We start from the raw sequence: 18,202 nt of genomic DNA on the forward strand, positions 1-18,202 counted from the left end.
GGCGAGAAACCGTGCAGAGACCGCGATTGACGCTGAATCGATTTCTGGCGGCGGAGAAACCAGTCGTCACCGCTTGTTTGAGATGGTGATGTTTTTGAAATGGCGCGAGGGCAGCTTCGGCCAGTTTCGCTCAACGGGTCCGAGTCCTATTTTCCAAACATTTCACCCCAGAGAAGCCGCAGAGCACCGGTACAGCCCGGCAGCACTGGGTATCGAACCGCGCACCTCTCTTGTTGACGAGGATGCTCAATGAACTAGGCCACTGCTGCGGTGACAGTCGGCCGCCTCTAACATATAGGGATTGGAGGAGTAGGTATCGCTCGCCCCTTCGCCCTTCAACATCTTGTAAAACAGTGTGGGCGCACTCACTACACGATGCCTAAAAGCCAGCATCGCTGGAATCTGTCCTTACAAGGCCCCAATGTGAGCGCCGTAGCATTCTAGTAGCAGCTGGATTTCGCTCGCTTTTTATGCCGGTTGTGCAGGGGTGATGGTGCGAGTAGACAGAGTTCGGAACTGTCGAAGGGAACGGCTGCAGCGGTGGTTGGCGAGCGATCGCTTGCGTTGTGCCGCCTTCCCTTTTTCCGCGTGTGTGACTACATGCGAACAGTTAGCTTTACTTGAGCACCACGGCATACGGCACCACGGTTCCGTCAGTGGGCGATCGAACTCTGCCAGCGGCCGAAGCGGTAGATGGCGGGCGATGGTACTTGTCTGAAACCTCGCAGGCTGAGCAGGCCGATAGGCATGTGGCCGAAAACCACTGGCGGTGTTTGCGTGGAAGCTTCCTCCGCGTGGTTTTGTGCGCAGGATAGGTGTTCGGTTACGATGCTCTATTCGGTTGCGATGTACCTGACGAGAAGCTGCGGGTTCCCCGTGATCAGTCCGGAATATCGAAAAATAAATTGGAGTTAACTAGGGCGGGCATTGGGGGTCGATCTCGGGGCCTTAGGTAGCGAGACGTGGCGTGTCTTAGAGAGACGCTGCCGTCGAAAGCAAATGCAGTCAAATACAGGCAGAGCAAGTTGTCGCATGATAAGCAGGGGATAAGCATTAAAGACGAGGTCAAGCTTCTGAGCACTAGTGTGGTCATTGCTACGCCGTGAAACTTGTCGAGTGCAGGGGTGGTCACTTCAAGCTCAACCTGCTTCGATTGAACTGCCCCAGCATAGTGTATGTGCACAAAACGCCGCAATGAAGCGATTTCGCTATCCCCGCATTGCAAACTTGGTCCGTCTCAGCCAGGACGTGGTAAGCTTCAAATCGCGCTCGGCTGTAATTGCCACGAAGCAGTGCACAGCTCGCAATGGGAACGTGTGCACGCTGTTGGCCTATCGGCTTCGGTGATTTCGGCTGCTGTTGGAGCCAGTTTACATCATGGTTAGCGTCATTTTTTTTTTCCCTGTTGCGTCATAGGGGAAAATGGGTTTGGATCACGGCGACGGGAGAGACAAAACGCTTTAAATTCGGATTGAAAAAAAAAAAAAAAAATGTACCTGGCTGTTGGACAAGCGACAACAAAGCCACGAAATGCGGTGCTATCGTATTTTGACGGCGTAAAAAATTGTGACAGAGCTGTCGTCTGGGATCTTAAAAATGTGCGCGCCCACTGCAGAGGCCGATTGCGTGTGGTGTATTGTGGGCTGTTGGCTTCATCACCACCGGAGGCTGTATGTTGAAAATTTGGTTTGTGGGGTTTAACGCCCCAAAGCGACTCGGGCAATGAGAGACGCCGTAGCGGAGGACTCCGGAAATTTCGACCTCCTGGGGTTCTTTAACGTGCACTGGCATCGCACAGCACTCAGGCGCCTTTCTTTTCGCCTCCATCGAAAAGCGGCCGCCGAGGCCGGGATTCGATCCCGCGTCCTTGGGAACACAGTAGTCGAGCGCCGTAACCGCTGCGCCACCCCGGCGGGGCGTATGCTGAAAATTTGAAGCACTGGGCGACTTTCGATCGTACCTAGGGCTGTGGCCTCTTTCAAGGCTGGCAAAATGGTCGAGCTTCCGTGATCGAACTCCTTCTGCCCATTGGCATGTACGTGGGAATCGGGCTGGTGCGGATTAATTACAACATGTATTCACATATTTTATTTCCATCCCTTATTCACTGTTCGTTACATCTTGATTTTAGAACTGAGGAAATATGTTCTAAACCTGGTTGCTTCCAGCCGAACTGCACTGTTAAACTTACCAATCCTACGGTTGGTTCCGCTCTTTGCCGGAGGAGCAGTGGTTTCTGTCCAAGCTGTGAAAGCGGAGCACGCTTCTCTTGGAGCATCGGACGACGAGCGTAGGGGGCGCGGACGTTCATCGTTCAGCGGGGCCCGCCGCGCAGTCTGGCAAGCCCGTGCATGTCGGGGCTCCAACCCGAGCGCGTAACCACTGTGCCGTCGCTGAAAGGGGCGCCTTTCTTGATCGGGCCAATGTGCCAGCCTGCCTCCCTCGAAATGCGCCTAGTAATACGCCGGCGTCCGCAGTGTGCGAGCCGTGGTGGAGGGGAAGAGGGATCAAGGACCCACTGTCGCGTCGGGTTTCTTACTCCGCGCGGGATTGTTTATCATTACTTGGGCCCTGGGCGGGCTTCGTGTAGAATCCGATACCACCCCTGTCCTCCTCCCCTATTTCCGCGCCCGATGGGGGCTTCCTCGCACATGCCCCCGCTGTGGCTGCTGAGGCGGGGGAGGCGGTTGTTCTCGCATGTGGTCGCCCGCCCCCTTCCTCTCGCCCCGGTGAAAACGGAACGCGGAAAATAAACGATAGCCGCCGAGGCATCCTTCTCCTCACCCAACTTATTGCGCGCTGCTGCTTTTCTTCTTTCGTTTTCTTCCACTCTATATCTCTGTCCGGAAGCCCGTCTTGAACGACGCGCCTATCTTGGCGACGTTTCAGATGAAGGGCGCGGCCCGCGATCCTTTAAAGTCCATTGCTGGGGCGTCGCACTTGTCGCGGCATTTTGTCGACGGCCACCTTTTCGGTTCCTCCTGGCTGCGGCGTTTAATAGGCGGAGGCGATCGTTTTCTGCCTTTCCGTCTCTCCGTTTTGTGTTGCCGAGTCGATTGTTGTGATAGCGCAAGGGGACAGAACTCAGCACCATTCTTCTCGATAAAGCGTTCCAACTATTTGGCGAAGCGTAGCGGCTGTGCGCTCTGCAGCCTGGAGACTTGGATGATCGAATTCCACACTAAGAACAGTCGTTAAAAGCGCAGTAAATGCCAGATATTAGGACTCCTCCTCTGTGGAGTTATAACGCAATAGCGTTAAAGGCCCGGTTCACCGAAAATCCGGCGTCGGTAGTCATCCGCCAGCGTTAGCGTTTTGAGCGAAAAATCACGAGCGCGGTGAATGAACGAAAAACTTTATTCAGCCCCAACCTGAGTCTACTCAGTGAAATCCATCCCACAACATATTAGAATAAATGCCCACTATGTGGGGAACCCCCTACACTCTACCATGTTATATGGGCGTGTCAAAAAGCACAGGTAGCGCCAATAAACACCACACCAACACCGGAACAGTGGGAGGCTGTGCTGTCCTGCTCGACGCCTGATGACCAGCTCAAACTGATCGACAGAGTGCGCAAGACGGCAAAGGCCACTGGGGCCCTGGACTGGCAGGCGTTAGCTGGCAGCCGACATGGCCGCGCACCAATTGGACGTAGTGTTGCCTGAAATTAGGTTTGGCAAGAGCTGCCAACTCGTGTCGCTCCTTTCATATGGGAGGGTGACGTTAGAATCAGCCTGCCAGGACTATTGCATTCACATCACCGCTAGGCCACGAAGGCGCCTTCATGCGGCTTGATTAGAGCGGGGCTTTATATGTGGGCTGGCAGCCTGCGCTATCGCGCCATACTCCTAAAGGCGGAGCAGGCGAATTTAATCGCTGGAGATTAGCTGAAGAAAGCAAGTTGTTGCGCGAGTTGTTGACGATCTTCCGTATAGTGATAGCGCGACAGGCTGGACAAGCGCAGTACGGCGTCCTTCTCTTTTGTCCTGTCTGTTGCGCTGTAACGTGGTAAAGATTTTGGAACGTCCATTATATTTATCTGTTGATCGCTCAGTGAACTTCGTTATTTTAGCAACTGCTGCGCAGATCCTTCCTCAATATTACCTTGTACTGAAGTCTGCTTCTAGTCTACGTATTGGTACCGTCACACAGATAGCTCGGTTCCTTTGCGCCTCTTCGCTACACCTGGCCCCTGTTTCAAAAAGAAAAAAAATGAGTTAACATTCAAACTCCTATTTTACCAGCACGACGCGACAGCGTCAGTGATTCATGTAGGCGAGCGGTTCCCCTTTGGGATCGTCGTTCGCGTGCGTCCATGCACTTCGCTACTCGTTTAATTAGTAATCCGTCCCGCCATGGTGGTGCAATGGTTGGGCGCTCGATCGACATCCTACGCTGTACTGCTTAACACAAGGGCGCGGGATCGAATCCTGGCCTCGGCGGCAGCTTTTCGATTGAGACGAAAATCAAGGCGCCCGTGTGCTGTGCGATGTCAGTGCACGTTAAAGAACCCCGGGTGGTCGAAATTTCCGGAGTCCTCCACTACGGTGTTTCTCATAGCCTGAGTCGCTTTGGGACGTTAAACCCCACAAACAGGACCGAACCAAAGACGCGGATCGGGGCATTTGATGCAAGGCGCTGGGGGCGTTCCATTCGAGACGCCTCTTGCGATATCGAGGGCTTTTGGGCAGCACTTTGTGCACCTTGTGCCTCGGAGATGTGATTTTGGGTCGTCAAGCCGGGCGGTCGATAACCGCAGAGTTGGCCCGAAAGCCTTCCAGGGACATTTTGCCGCGGAGCAGCTTCTGCTGGGTGTCACGCAACCCGGTAGTCGGCTGCGGTGGCTTCTCCCGCGTGACGGCGGCGGTGCCGGAATGTTTCAACCACCTGTCGCGCGCGCTGCCGAGGCTTGTCTCCCCTCGTCACGAGCCGGTGTCGCTCGCCGCTGGAGCGTTGCCTCCCGCTCGTCCGGTATTCCGTCCCGCTGGGAACCTCGACGGCGCCGCTGTTGCGTTCATGGGCCAACCCCTCGCGCATTACGGTGCTGCCAGCGTTCGCTGCTGCGCTAACGGGTTCCCAGTACCCGGGCCGACGCCGTGCACTTGATTATTCGCTCTTACGAAGAGTGTGTTTTGGCTGCATTGTGAGCGATCGGCGCTGGGCAACGTTTCGCCGATGGCACGAGTTCCTCCGCATAAAGTGCTGGGAAGCTACAAGGTCTGCGTGCAGTGTCCCAGTTAAGGCATGTGGAATAGAAGCATATTCTTTCCTTTGGGTTGGGGCCAGCTTTAGCACAGCGTGTGCCACCACTGTCAGTGCGCATGCGCAGATGACGTCGATGAGCCACACTCACTTTCGCACATGTGCACCAATTTTCACATGACATGGGAGTGTTAACGAAACCCAAACCTTACCCCCATCCTCAACCCTACTCGAGAGGCGTGTGGGATGCGGCCCAGCCAAACTGTTCAGGATTAGATGATCGACGAGCTCTTGTCCGACGAGCAAAGGCAGCGGCTTCGACCAATGATATCCCGAACTAGGCTAGTTCCTCGGGGCCATATATAGGCTGTGCCCTCACGCTTTTGTATCAATAAATGTTGTTCCCCACCACCACCATCACCGAGCCACTATTGCGCACCAACTGCGCTACCGTAAAAAAGTACGTCAGACGTGCACTTTTCGTTTTTTGTCCTGCTTGCACCAAAAGTGGCGTTCGAGAGTTCATTTTATAGCCATTGTCGGACGCTTCCTTATTGGATGACCGTTGTATGCGTAATACCGAACTGAAGGTGGCGCTACACCGACAACAACGTTCCTTTCGCTAGCCAAGTTGCTTCTGGGTGATGTCACTCGTTGTGTATCCCCAGCGTTCCAAACCTAGAATATCGGAGCAATTCTCGCCTCTCCGAAGCTTGGGGCTTCCTCATGTGCTTGAGGACCCTCCTGCGTGCGTTTGACAAGGGCTCGCACTGTTTGGGTCTGGTCATCCTTACTCACTGTGGGCGGCGCCCATCGCTGACACGGTTCGTCGACAGCGGCGGCGGCCTGGTGGTGGTGCGCGGCGGGTGTCACTCGAACACCAGCGGGCATCATGTGAGCGTCATCCTTTGTCCCGACAGAGCCGAGATGGGTGCGACGCCTCTTCCAAGGGGGCAGAGAGGGGGGTGAGTCCCAGTGGTATACCCCCTCCTGGACTTCGGAATGCGCGACCTTGGGCTCGAAAGCGGTGTCTCCTTTCGACGAGCCACTCGCGGAGGACCCTCCTCTCCGTGCCTGCAGCACGCGCTGTGACGGCGAGAAGCTGGCGGGAGCCTACTTGGTGCATTTCTTGTGAGAACACCACCCGTTAGAACTGTACACGCTTTCATGGCGGTGACTGGAGAGGATCGCATGCGTGACGCAGCGAAGTTTCGTTTTCGGCACTTTGCCTCTGCCATCTAATTTTGGCACGAATTTGGGGCAATTATATTTTTTTTAGTGCCACTGCACATATCCATGTTGGCAGGGGGCTCTGCTGCCTCGCATTGCACACACTCCACTGTGGTGCGACTGCACACACTAAGCCAGTAATGGGTCAAGTGAAATAACTGTAGTTTAGTTTTCAGAGCTGCGCATGATGGTTAGTTTGTGGTGTAAGACCAGCTGACTGTTGACCGCATTGCTGTTAGCGTCAAATTAGGTAATCGTTCTTTCTTATACTGACTGTCGTGATAACTTAGTTAGTCATTCTTGCTGAATCGTCTCTGCTGGCCACATAACGGCCTGCGCTATAAACGTCGATTCAGGTCCGCCGTACTAGTCTACCTGCTCTAGTGTTACGTCACTCTTGTGCCGTGAAATGGCATTACCTGTTCTCGACTCGTGATATCGCCGTGTGATTGGCAAAAAGAACACAAAAGTGGACGCCGAAAGAGTTTTGCTGGGTTGCATTGTATATGCCTTGTCGTTGTAAATTCCGCGCAGCGTCGTTTTATCGTTTCCGGTGGGGAGCAGTCGCCCCGCAGAACTTTAAAGGGCAACTCCGGTGGTTTTCTCGTCATTTTGTGTGTTTAGTTGAATTACATTCCTCGGCATGTCCTGACTCAAACACAAAAAACCGTTTTTCGTAATTCCGATTAGAAGTATTTTTAAAAAAGAAAAACAACAAATCGAAACCGAAACTGCTTTCGCGGCCAGAAACGACGTCCCAGGTGACGAAATGGTGACGTCACACAGTATTAGAAAAACACTCGTACGTACGTTGGATGGTGAAAATAAAGTATGGAAATCATGACGCACTGCATAAAATGTCTGAAGTAGTTCAATATAAGCCTCACAATTTCATAATCACTCGCAAAGTGAACAGTGACGCCGGTATACTGTTTGTGACGTCAGAAACTCAGTGTTGCCCGTAGAAATACTCTAAACTTAAAGGTCAACTCCGGTGGTTTTTTCATCATTCTGTGTTTTTGGTTCAATTACATTCCTCGGCACGTCCTGACTCGAACACAAAAAACCGTTTTTCGAAATTTCAATTAGAAGTATTTTTAAAATGAAAAAACAGCAAAATCGAAACCGAAACTGCTTTCGCGGCCAGAAACGACGTCCCAGGTGACGAAATGGTGACGTCACACACAGTATTAGAAAAACACTCGTACGTACGTTGGATGGTGAAAATAAAGTATGGAAATCATGACGCACTGCATAAAATGTCTGAAGTAGTTCAATATAAGCCTCACAATTTCATAATCACTCGCGAAGTGAACAGTGACGCCGGTATACTGTTTGTGACGTCAGAAACTCAGTGTTGCCCGTATTTAAAGCCGTGTTGCGCCGTGACCAGATTATCGTACGGCTCCCAAATTTTGTAGAATGCGTCAGGACGGAGAAGAGAACCTGTGGTAAAATGTTTACTAGAATATTATAATGTCAAAAAACCTCCGGAGTTTCCCTTTAAACTGCACTGGAAAAAAATGACGAGTCGACAATGGGTGTCTGGTGGAAAAACAGTTGCAACCATTTTACTTGGACAACTTTTTCCTTCCCTTGTAATCATCGGCTTACTTTTAACAATTGGATTGTGTCGCAGGATTGTGCTGTGATCGCGGTTTCGTTTTTGTCTTACACAACTAAATTTATCCCGGATCGTTTAATAGCATATCGCGCCATTTTTATGTTGCTGTGTTCAGAATTATTCAATATCACCGCTTGCGAAACTTGCCATGTGCCTATGTATCATAAAAGGCGGTCCGAGTTGGGCCAGGGTTTGGATGTTTACGTGCCCGCGGTCGTTGTACAGTTGCAAACTGAGATGGTTGATGAAGGAGTAAACTTGGCAACAGTATAAATTGAAAAGCTTTAGCAGCAGTTTATACACGTAACAGCCCGACAGATAATCAAGACGTAAAAGAATAAAAAGAAACGGAAAGAAAGAAAAAGAGAAAGAAATGGGTGGTACCTTTTGTTGGCCGCTCCCAGATGGCGCTATCATCCGTAAGCTTCTGAAAATGTCCATACAAAGCGAAATTGTAGTCACTTTTTGAAGCGGAGTTTCCCAACTTTTATTGGACTAAAGTTTCAATGCGATCGAACGGCTGACAGTTTCTCGAGCTCAGCATGGACGCATCCCAAAGCGACAGTGCGCGCAGAAGTGGACCGACGTAATGGAAGACAAGCAGACGATGAGCTGCTTAGATGACGGCGTAGATAGCGCATCACTAGTGAGGTTTCCAGGAATTGTCGTCTTTTCTCAACCTAACCCCCGTCCCGCTTCTCCCACTTACTTTCCTTTAAATACACAATGTCTGGGACCCGCAAAAGGCAGTTTAAACTGCCCGCGCCTTGTACCGATGCTGTCTGCCCTTATCGAGCTGACAGGCCTTCCTCACAATTACTTCCCGACTCGTTTTCAGTCACACATATAAGATAAAATGTCGCCTGCTGCTGGCAACGCCGAAATCCTAGCTGCGCTGCCGACCCGAGCGCAGAGCTCACTCACGGAAGCAGTTTTTGAACGAAGGCGAGCCACAAAAATCACTTCAACGCGCCTGCAACTCGTCTCTCCTCTCTTTCGGCCGAGCCGCGCTGGCTGGAATGTCTTTGTAACACGTTGCAACACTGGGCAGCCGTTGTAAACCACGCCCGCTGCTCGCGAAGCGCGCGCGGCACCGCAGCGCCGCTCTGATTTACGGGGCTTCTCGGGGGGGCGCGTTCGCCTCTCCTTGGCGCCAGTTTGTCTAGGAGCGCCTCGGCAGCGTGTTTCGTGCCGCCTCTCCTCCTCTCTGCTCGCACCGGCGGAAGCACGCAAGTCAAGGTCCTGAGAACGCAGCTCCCGCGGTCTTGCATGTGCAGTCACGACCCTGCGGTGACGGGGGCTGATGGCTCGCTCCACAGGGCGTCGCTCATTCACTTCTCGCATCGAGAGGTTCGCGCGGGAACATACAATACAGGTGCAAGCAGTGTGGAACAGGACCGCGCTTTATTTAACTAGCTGTATCGAATTTGGAAACCACAGAAGCGGTCGTGCATTAGAACCAAGATAAAGAAAAAATAAAAGTGCGGCGCTGCTCACACGTAACGCTGGGTACAGCTGCTGCAACAAATGCGCTTCCACCGATCGCCCTAAGAAGCCGCTGCATACGTCTTCTCCTTATTCACCTGTACTGCCGCCTCCCCTTTTCCAAGCTCAGCCTAATAACATGGACAGCCTATCCTTCTAGCTACGCGGCGGAAATGTTATGGTGTTCCTTGTCGGGCTGCTCCGACATGGTTTGTTATCCGTGGGCACTGCAGTGTGGGCGTAGATGCGGGTGCAAATCTTGCATGCAGCGCCTGTCTGCATTGAGGAACAAATCGTACTTCTCACAGTAAAGTAGGAAAACTGACGCGAACTGAACAACCCGGCATACATTTGTGGCCTCTGATTGCCAGGTATAAATATGAACGTGGGACATGCGACAGAAAGCGCATAGAAAATTACAAACAGCACTCTTTTTTTTTTTTTTTTTTTTTTTTGCACAAGCAGGTTCCTGGGTAAGCAATTTCTTCGGCGCACAACGTTTCTGACGTCTCGCTGGTTCTGTCCAGGGACGGTGTAATGTATCGTCAGACGACCGCGGGGGTGTTTACGGCAATTAGTCCAACATTCCCAGTACCTCATCGCCGCAGTCACCCCGATACCCATCAAGGGTGGTCGCTGGGAACTGAATGACCGCAAGGGCTAATGTCGAGCGCTTTGCTTCACGCCAAGACTGACTGCTTGCTTCGTGTCCGGTTTGAAAGATCATCAAAGGAGCAGCCGCTGCGCGGCGGACCCGCGAGCAAACAGCTGCCAGATGTGTCGCGACTCGTAACCGAACGACGTACGCAACATTGGGAAGATCTGGCGAGGAAGAATCACCGCTGAACACAACGGTTTCAGGCGCTAGGACCCATAATGACCCAAAAGGCGCCTGCGAAAACGTGTCATCAATAGCCACGAGACTAAAGTGTACTAGAGACAGCGGGTGTGAACCTAGCGCCTGATGACACTACGATAGTTCTAGGGAAAGTGACGCCTAGGGAAATGAAGCACCGCCGGCCGAAGAGGCCCAAGAGCCACTGTTCAACGACGGCGACTGGCCGGTCCGGGTTCGATAATTGCAAGAATTCCAGGGTAGGCCGAGTTCAAGGAATGCTGGGAAATCGACTCTCGTCGGAACTATATCGGAACGGTTCGATCTGCTTGCGTTTTCCCTTGTCGCTGTTTGCGGAGAGTTTTGGCAACACAGTGAAAACTGTCAGGCGTGGCACGCAACTCAGTGGGCCAATCGGATGATGATCTCCGCTAGGAATGTCGCATTTTGAAGCGAATTTGATGTTGTTTTTTTCGAGTGGGTGTACTCTAGGGAGAGGGTTGTATACTTGACTTATTTGGGGAGACGTACCACATGGATTCTCAACCAATAGTCTAGTCAATTTATCGTGATTAGGGCTTTTGGGTCTTAAAAACCATGCCCTGGGCCCCGTCCTTCGAAGTCCGGAAAAATGTTCTGGTCTACGGTCAAATGTAATGCATGCGCTATCCCAAGCAAGGGGCCTCCCGTCTTGGTAGCCAGTTCAATGTTTGTTTGTTGTTGTTTTTTTTGTATTTGTTGCTGTAATGTCTCAAAGTGCCTAAACTTGCAGGCACGTAAATTCTGCTTTTTTTTTTTTTTTTTTCCGGGATCAAGGATATCTCAAGTTGTATGCTGGAGCCCTAAAAAACCAACGAAACTCATCAGAGGTGTGTGTTGCGGTGTCTGCAGAGTTCTCGGCAGGCAGTCCCGCGCGATCTTGAAAAGAGTGTGGTGGTTGCTGCTCAGCGGGGAATCTCGCTCTGGCTGCTTTGCCAACGAGGCACCCTGCGACGGCGGAAATGCCCCTTCCCAGTCGTGGCTTTGCAGATTACAGCACTTGAGAAAGAGCATGCTAACTTGGACGCTCGTTCGGAACAGTAGCCAGGCCAGCACTTGTCGTTGGAAGTGGGGGGACCACCGTCGCTGCCCCTCTTCCCAAGGTCGACGCTCCTTTATCACTGGGTGGGAAGAAGAGTAGGTTAGTGCCGTCCTCCCCTTTTCGTGTCGTGCACGCAGTGTGGCAGAAGGAGAGCGCATCCCGTCGGGAAAGGGGCTCCGGTGGGAAGGCTGTGACCCAGTGGCACCCCCTCGAAGGGAGGGGCCGGTCGGGAAAGAGGGAGAGCAGAAGCCCCCCTTTTATGTTGTGTACACGGTTCTGTTCGGAGGAGCAGGGGGGGGGGGGGGGGGGGGGGGGGGGGCTTACATCTCCCGCCCTGGGAACAAACATACTCGGCTGTAGCCGTGGGGTTTCGTTCTTGGGGCGAGTGAAATATGTGAGAAGAGCGACGGAGCCGTGTCGCGGGTGTGGGCATCCAAGTACGTATCGGTGCGAGGAGGCCACTTACTGCGCTATCCAGGGCAGCCCGCAGTCGCGCCGTTTCTGCTTCAGCGCTAAACTTCTTGTCGCATCAACGGACACGGCAACGCTTCGGACGCGCATAAGAGGTCGGGGACGAAATTACGAGCACTACATGCTCTTGCAGGGTTCAGGTCACGCCAGATCAGTATGTGCGCAATTTGGTCAGATGTGCCACCCCTAATCGATGAATGTTAGGAGCGTCCCTTTTGAAACGGGATGGTGATAGTCATCACCATACCCAACCTTTATTTTTTTTTTAACTTAGATAATCCGTCAACTTTAGCGACTTTCCTTCTAGTCCCGGAAATCATCATCAGCCTGACTATACCCACTGCAGGGCGAAGGCCTCTCCCATATTTCTCCACTTAACCCGGTTCTGTGCTAGCTGCATCCACTTGACCCCCGCGAACTTCTTAACCTCATCCACCCACCTAACTTTCTGCCATCCCCTGCTACGCTTTCCTTCTCTTGGAATCTAGTTTGTTACCCTAAGCGACCATCGGTTATCCTCTCTTCGCACTACATGTCATGCCTATTTCTTCTTAATTTCCACTAGAATGTCGGTAACTTGAGTTATTTCTCTGACCCACTCTGCACGCTTCCTATCTCTTAATGTTACCCCGACCATTTTTCGTTCCATAGCCCTCTGGGTTGTCCTCAACTTAAGTAAAACTCTCTTGGTTAGCCTCCACGTTTCAGCCCCATAGGTGAGTACAGGTAAGATGCAACTGTTGTATACTTTCCTCTTGAGCGATACCGGTAAGCTGCTAGTCATAATCGGCGAGTGCTTGCCAAATGCGCTCCATCCCAATCTTATTCTTCTTATTTCCTTTTCATGGTCCGGATCTGCGGTTACTACCTGTCCTAAGTAGACATATTCGCCTACTACTTCCAGTACTTCGCTACCTAATGTAAACTGCTGTTCCTTCCCGAGGCTGTTGAACATTACCTCAGTCTTCTGCATATTGATTTTCAAGCCTACCTTTCTACGTTTCCTGTCTAGGTCATCAATCATTATTTGCAGTTCATCCCCCGAGTTGCTTAGCAAGGCAATGTCATCAGCAAATCGCAGATTACTGAGGTATTCTCCATCTACCCTTATCCCTAACTGCTCCCGGAAATACACGTGTTTAATTTGTATTTAGCTTCCATGCGTCCCCTCCCTCCTATTCATCCACCAGTCTTCCAAACGTCTCTTGCTTTCTTCTACCGCCGATTCGTTCACGCTTCCTTTATTGCCTCTAAACCCGAGGGCCTCGGCTAGTGACTACGTCCGCATCGACATCTGGATGTATACTGCCACACTCCAGTATAAAATGTTCATTTCTGGGCGTAGACCGCGGCGCCACCTGGCGGCGGGCGACCGAATAGCAAGTTTGTTTCTCACTCGGCACGTACGCTCACCCTCCTTGCTGCGTTGGAAAGGTGGACGCGAATTGCGAAATCATACTGGGTGCGTCGGTGCCTCAGTGTGCAAACCGGGCGTTCTAATTCTTCGCCGAGATACTCAGAAAAAATGTGTAGTAAAAGCTGCGGGGGTTTCTGTGCATGTCGCCGCCAGGCTTCTACTCTGCAGTGCGGCGGCTAGTAAACGCAGCTTCCTGCTTTGATCAGGCAAAATGCGAATCATTTTTGGTGCTGGGACCGTGTTTGTGATGTTGGGAATATTCCGCTTTGCAGAAGCAGTGGCGCTAGAAATACATGATCCGGATGAATCGTTCGGGAATGAAGTTTCTTTTCAGCGCTGTTACATTGAAGCCCGGTGGTTTCTGAGCCGATTGGCATGGTGGGTGTGTTACGCGAGCCGACGGGGTCGTACGATACACGACCTTGTACAATGCGGCACTTTTGTTTATTTGGTAATCTTCAAATGCCGTGTGTGGGGATTTACGCACAGCCACACTGAGCTTATCATGCTGTCACCATCCACACTAGTTATTATAAGCCCCGCCGGGCTGGTGCAGTGGTTACGGCGCTCTACTACAGTTTCCAAGGACGTGGGATCGAATCCCGGCCTCGGCGGCCGCTTTTCGATAGAGGCGAAAAGCAAGGTGCCCGTGTGCTCTGCGATGCCAGTGCACGTTAAAGAACCCCAGGTGGTCGAAATTTCCGGAGTCCTCCACTACTGCGTCTATCATAACCTGAGTCGCTTTGGGACGTTAAAACCCACGAACCAAACCAAACTAGTCATTATAAGTGGGCCGCGCGACCAACCGCGTTTTCATGTTTTGTTTTCCTTCTGTTTCTCTTGCAGTGTTAGGCGAGTTAACGTACACGCAAGCCGCACAAGTTTCTGAAAGACGGAAACAATGGAAGAGCTAAAGTTTTCCCAAGTCTAGAGGCGTGAACTGCAGGAAGAAGTGCACCGGGCCGGTCGTCACGCCGGGAAGTGCAGGGCAGACTTCATACTTCCATGTATTCCGAAAACTGCATGTGCGCACCTGTGAATCATCGCGCGCCACGCCACCTATTATACCGACCCTTTGACGGACTCCGCATGCCACGATTCAAACTTGGCACGGTTGCTCGATATTGCTGCCCCGCATCGTACGTGGGCCAAGCCAGGCTATGCTTTACTGCAAATCGCGGCAAGTACCTTAAAAAGTACGTGTAGCTCCGAACTGTGCGCCGTAACCGCGATCTATAGCGCCATAAAAAACTTTCATGTCGCTGCAAATGATGTGATGTGCGCAGCCTTGGAATAAAATAATTTTGTATACAGTTGCCCTTTAAAATTAGGGGGACACTTAATATCCGCCTTCAGGGTGTGAAGCGATTATAGCAACCTGTGGCCCTTTGGGTTGCTTCCGCACTCGTGAATTAAACGAAGACGGGTAATTTATGCAGCGTTCTCCGAGTGGAGAACGCTAGCTGTAGCCACAAAACGAGCGTCCACCCGGGCGCGGGTTCTGCAGAGTAATGTTAAAGCTTTTCTATAAGTTGCATAATTTATTTTGTATAGTTAAATCACTTGGTATAGGCGGCGACCTTTAATATGCATGATATTCCAAACGTGACGTCACGTTTTAAATGGGCGTTATGGGGTGTTTGAAGTTCCCGCCGAGGTCCTCTGTAGCTCTAACGTCGGCCAGTCAGAAAGTAAGGATTTTCGCTACACGGCAACCACCACCACCACCACAACGACGACGACGGTAACGCGGACACCAGGTTTCCTGCGGCACGGAAATTTATCGAGTATATATGTGCTGGGTTTATACAAATATGTCGTGACGGCAGCCAAGTTCTTTGATAACGTAAGCCAGCCTTGCCTGCGTAGCCTTCTTCGTGACTCTTTGAGCTATTGTTTTCTTTTTGTAGTCATTGTGGGCAAAACTAGCTCTCTGCTGGAGCCTAGAATGTAGTATCGCCTGTGGCCCAAGAGGCAGGCTCCTTGTGGTCCGGTTACCGCGCGAGTTCCGGTGCCAAATGTGCTTAGTGTCGTGGATTGTCGATGCGTACGAACTCTCTTATTTTTGTGCGTGCGCAGGCTACAAGCACTGGCACGCTGACCTGCGCATGGAAGACACGCCGCTGGAGGCTGGCCTAGCCTTCACCTGCAAGCTGAAGTCGGACACGGACTTTCTGGGCCGCCAGGCGCTGGAGCGCCAGAAGGCTGCCGGCCTCCACAAGCGCATCGCCTGCTTCACTGTGGACGAGTGAGCTTTGTTTTCTTGTCGTCGTCCTTGCGACCGCTGCGTTTTGCATGTGGTGTCGTAAAGCGTGCAGAGTGTCCTATGCGGCACCATCCCATCGCTGAGAATGCGTGAGCAAAAGGAGGCAGTTCAACGAGTGTTCAAGCATTTTCCTACTTCTGATCGTGCGAACGCTGTCTGCAGCGGCCTCGCTGTACCAGTTAGAGCGCGTCATCGGAAGAGGCTCATGTTGCCAGATTAGTTGTTTTTTGACCGCAGGGCCTAGCTGCCGCTTAGGGCCGGACCCAGAAATCATCGGTGAGCGCATGAGCGCATGCGTTCGTTCTTGCCGACATGATCCCCCTTTTCTTTTCTTTTTCTTTGATTATATGCGACGTCCAGAATCCGCCGAGTACAGAAATGCGGTGCGCGTTTCCGCAGTGGGCCTGCTTGCTGTCGCTAACTACCGTTGCATCTGTCCTGCTGCTGCTGTGCTGATGAACGGATGGGCAGTGGCGTGAATAACGGGCAGCAGTCGTATTTTGAGCACCGGTTTCTGTGCGGACCCGAGTAAAATTTCTCAAGCTGAATGTCGCGCCAACTGATCTGCCACTTGTGGGCGTATAATTATCTCACTATGACCCACCTCTGCATGCAACTAAATGCGAAGCATATAAACACACAAACTGATCTGAAACCTCCTTTTGGTTTTTTTTTTTTTTTTTTTTTTTTTTTTTTTGCCTCCGCAGTCGAGAACAATTAACTGCCAGCTGTAAAATGTAAACGTATTGTTGTGATTTTTCGCGTGGCCATTAAGTCATTTAGTGGGTAATGTAGGCAAGGTATTTACTTATCTGATTATCTCTTCCTTGGACAGATTGACTTGAGCATTCGTGCTACAGGTGACCGCCCTGAGCCGCCATCGTCTTAGCGAAACTGCCCCCCGGTGACTGTCTGTGGATACCTTTTCCGTAGCCGTCCAGTCTGCCGTGTCAGTTGGCGGATACGGGGTGGTCGGCTTCCCAAAATACCTGTGGGGACATCCCTCGTATTGCTTGGACACACAGTCGGTGCTCTTTCTGCGATCATAAGCAGTTGGACCCTGGCTTCTCAGTGACATGCGTTGTTTGATAGCTGTTTTTGCCGTTGTAGCGTGATTGTCCCAGAGGAATGAGTATGCCCTAAATGCGATATTCTCTTTTCATTTTGTGTCGCAGGCACGTTCCGCTGCACGGTCTGGAGGCGATTTGGCGTGACGACGAGGTGGTGGGCTTCACTCGGCGCGGCGAGTACGGGTTCGCCCTGGGCAAGAGTCTGGCTTACGGCTACGTGAAGCGACCCGTTGGAGGCCCCGTCTCGGCCGAATATCTGGCTTCGGGTAGCTACTGGCTCGAGTCCTTGGGCCGCAAATTCAAGGCCACCTTCCATCCGAAGCCACCCTTCGACCCGGCCAACAAGAGGGTCCGGGGCGTCTACGACGAGCCCCTGCCTTGCGACCGCTGAACGCGATTCCATCTTCGGTTCTGCGCCGCGGTACAGGGCTTACTGTAGGTGTCGGCCTAGAGGGTAGTCGCTTTTGCTTTCAAGCACTGCTGTGATGTCGCAGTTGGGGCCAATTTCGCGCTTTCGTTGCATGCACTAGAATACTAGGCATCCCCAAGTTACGCCGGCGATTTTAGAGCAAGCCAGGCCGGTTTACTTGTGTAGAGCAGCATTTCCCGAAACATCCTGTCGCAATAAAAGTTTTCTTTGTTGAGCCTGTACGAGAGACTCGTTCCTGCACGTGGCCGGGAGCGATACTATCGCACGATGCGACCTGGCTGCTACTTGCGGCTGGCCGCCCGTTACCCGCTCTTCGCGGGCGTCTCTGGCGCCTCATTCATGCGCCCCGGGTGCCTCGGCGGTGTGGAATGCCCGACCGCGTATGCATACACCGGGGCGTCGTTGCGTCACCCGAGCCGCGGCGGTCGTCGTCTGCCCCTCCAACCGGTTTTCGCGCTGTCCTCGCGTTGTTGTCTTCTGCCGATCGGCGAGTCGGTCGGGCGAAGTCGTCGACACGCGTCGTCGGCTTCCAGGAATCGATAGATACCTGTTGAAAAAGAGCTGCCGCCGCCGACTTTTCGGGACGTCGCCTCGCGGGCAGCCCCGCGAACCGTGCGGTTTCTCTGGCTTCTATCACGGCCACGCTGCGTATGCGCCTCCCGCACTGGGAGAAAAAGACTGGCGCAGAATTGCAAAAAAAAAAAAAAAAAAAAAAAAGAAATGCGCTGCAGCGGAGGCCACGGCCGAGTGCGCGACGAGGGTATCATCAATGGAAAGGCGGGTCTGTCTGGCTTCTGTTCAGTCTCGGGATTCTTTTTTTTTTTTTTTTTCGCCGATGCCTCGGATTTCTATCGGCGTGTTCACGGGAAGATAGATCGTCCACTGACGTTGCCTTGGCCGTGTCGCGATATCTGACGAAGAAGGCGCAGTGTACGATGCGAACCTTGCTACCTCCAGCTATGTACGCACGGTGCCGAACGCGTAAACATGTGCGGCCCTTGGCAGCAGCTCCTTGCTCGGCCCGAACATGCGAGTCCCGTTCACCGGCACGTCGATGTGTAATTGCTACCCGCACGGCGCGGTGCAGG

At 52.4% G+C, this 18,202-nt stretch overlaps 1 protein-coding gene across 7 annotated transcripts in view; it reads left to right on the top strand.

Moving 5' to 3' along the window:
* Positions 1-17,335, top strand: part of Sardh (Sarcosine dehydrogenase) — a 99,482-nt gene extending 82,147 nt beyond the window's left edge. For all 7 annotated transcript variants that reach the window (XM_084586018.1, XM_084586016.1, XM_084586017.1 and 4 more), the window contains 2 exons: positions 15,428-15,596; positions 16,790-17,335. In XM_084586018.1, coding sequence (XP_084442144.1) covers positions 15,428-15,596; positions 16,790-17,075 — 455 coding nt within the window. In that variant the 3' untranslated portion in view covers positions 17,076-17,335. The remainder of the gene's footprint in view (positions 1-15,427; positions 15,597-16,789) is intronic.
* The last annotated feature ends 867 nt before the right edge of the window (positions 17,336-18,202 follow it).

The sequence above is a fragment of the Amblyomma maculatum genome, unplaced genomic scaffold (assembly GCF_055883805.1).
Source record: "Amblyomma maculatum isolate TAMU_Amacu unplaced genomic scaffold, ASM5588380v1 scaffold_13, whole genome shotgun sequence".
Lineage (NCBI taxonomy): Eukaryota > Metazoa > Arthropoda > Arachnida > Ixodida > Ixodidae > Amblyomma > Amblyomma maculatum.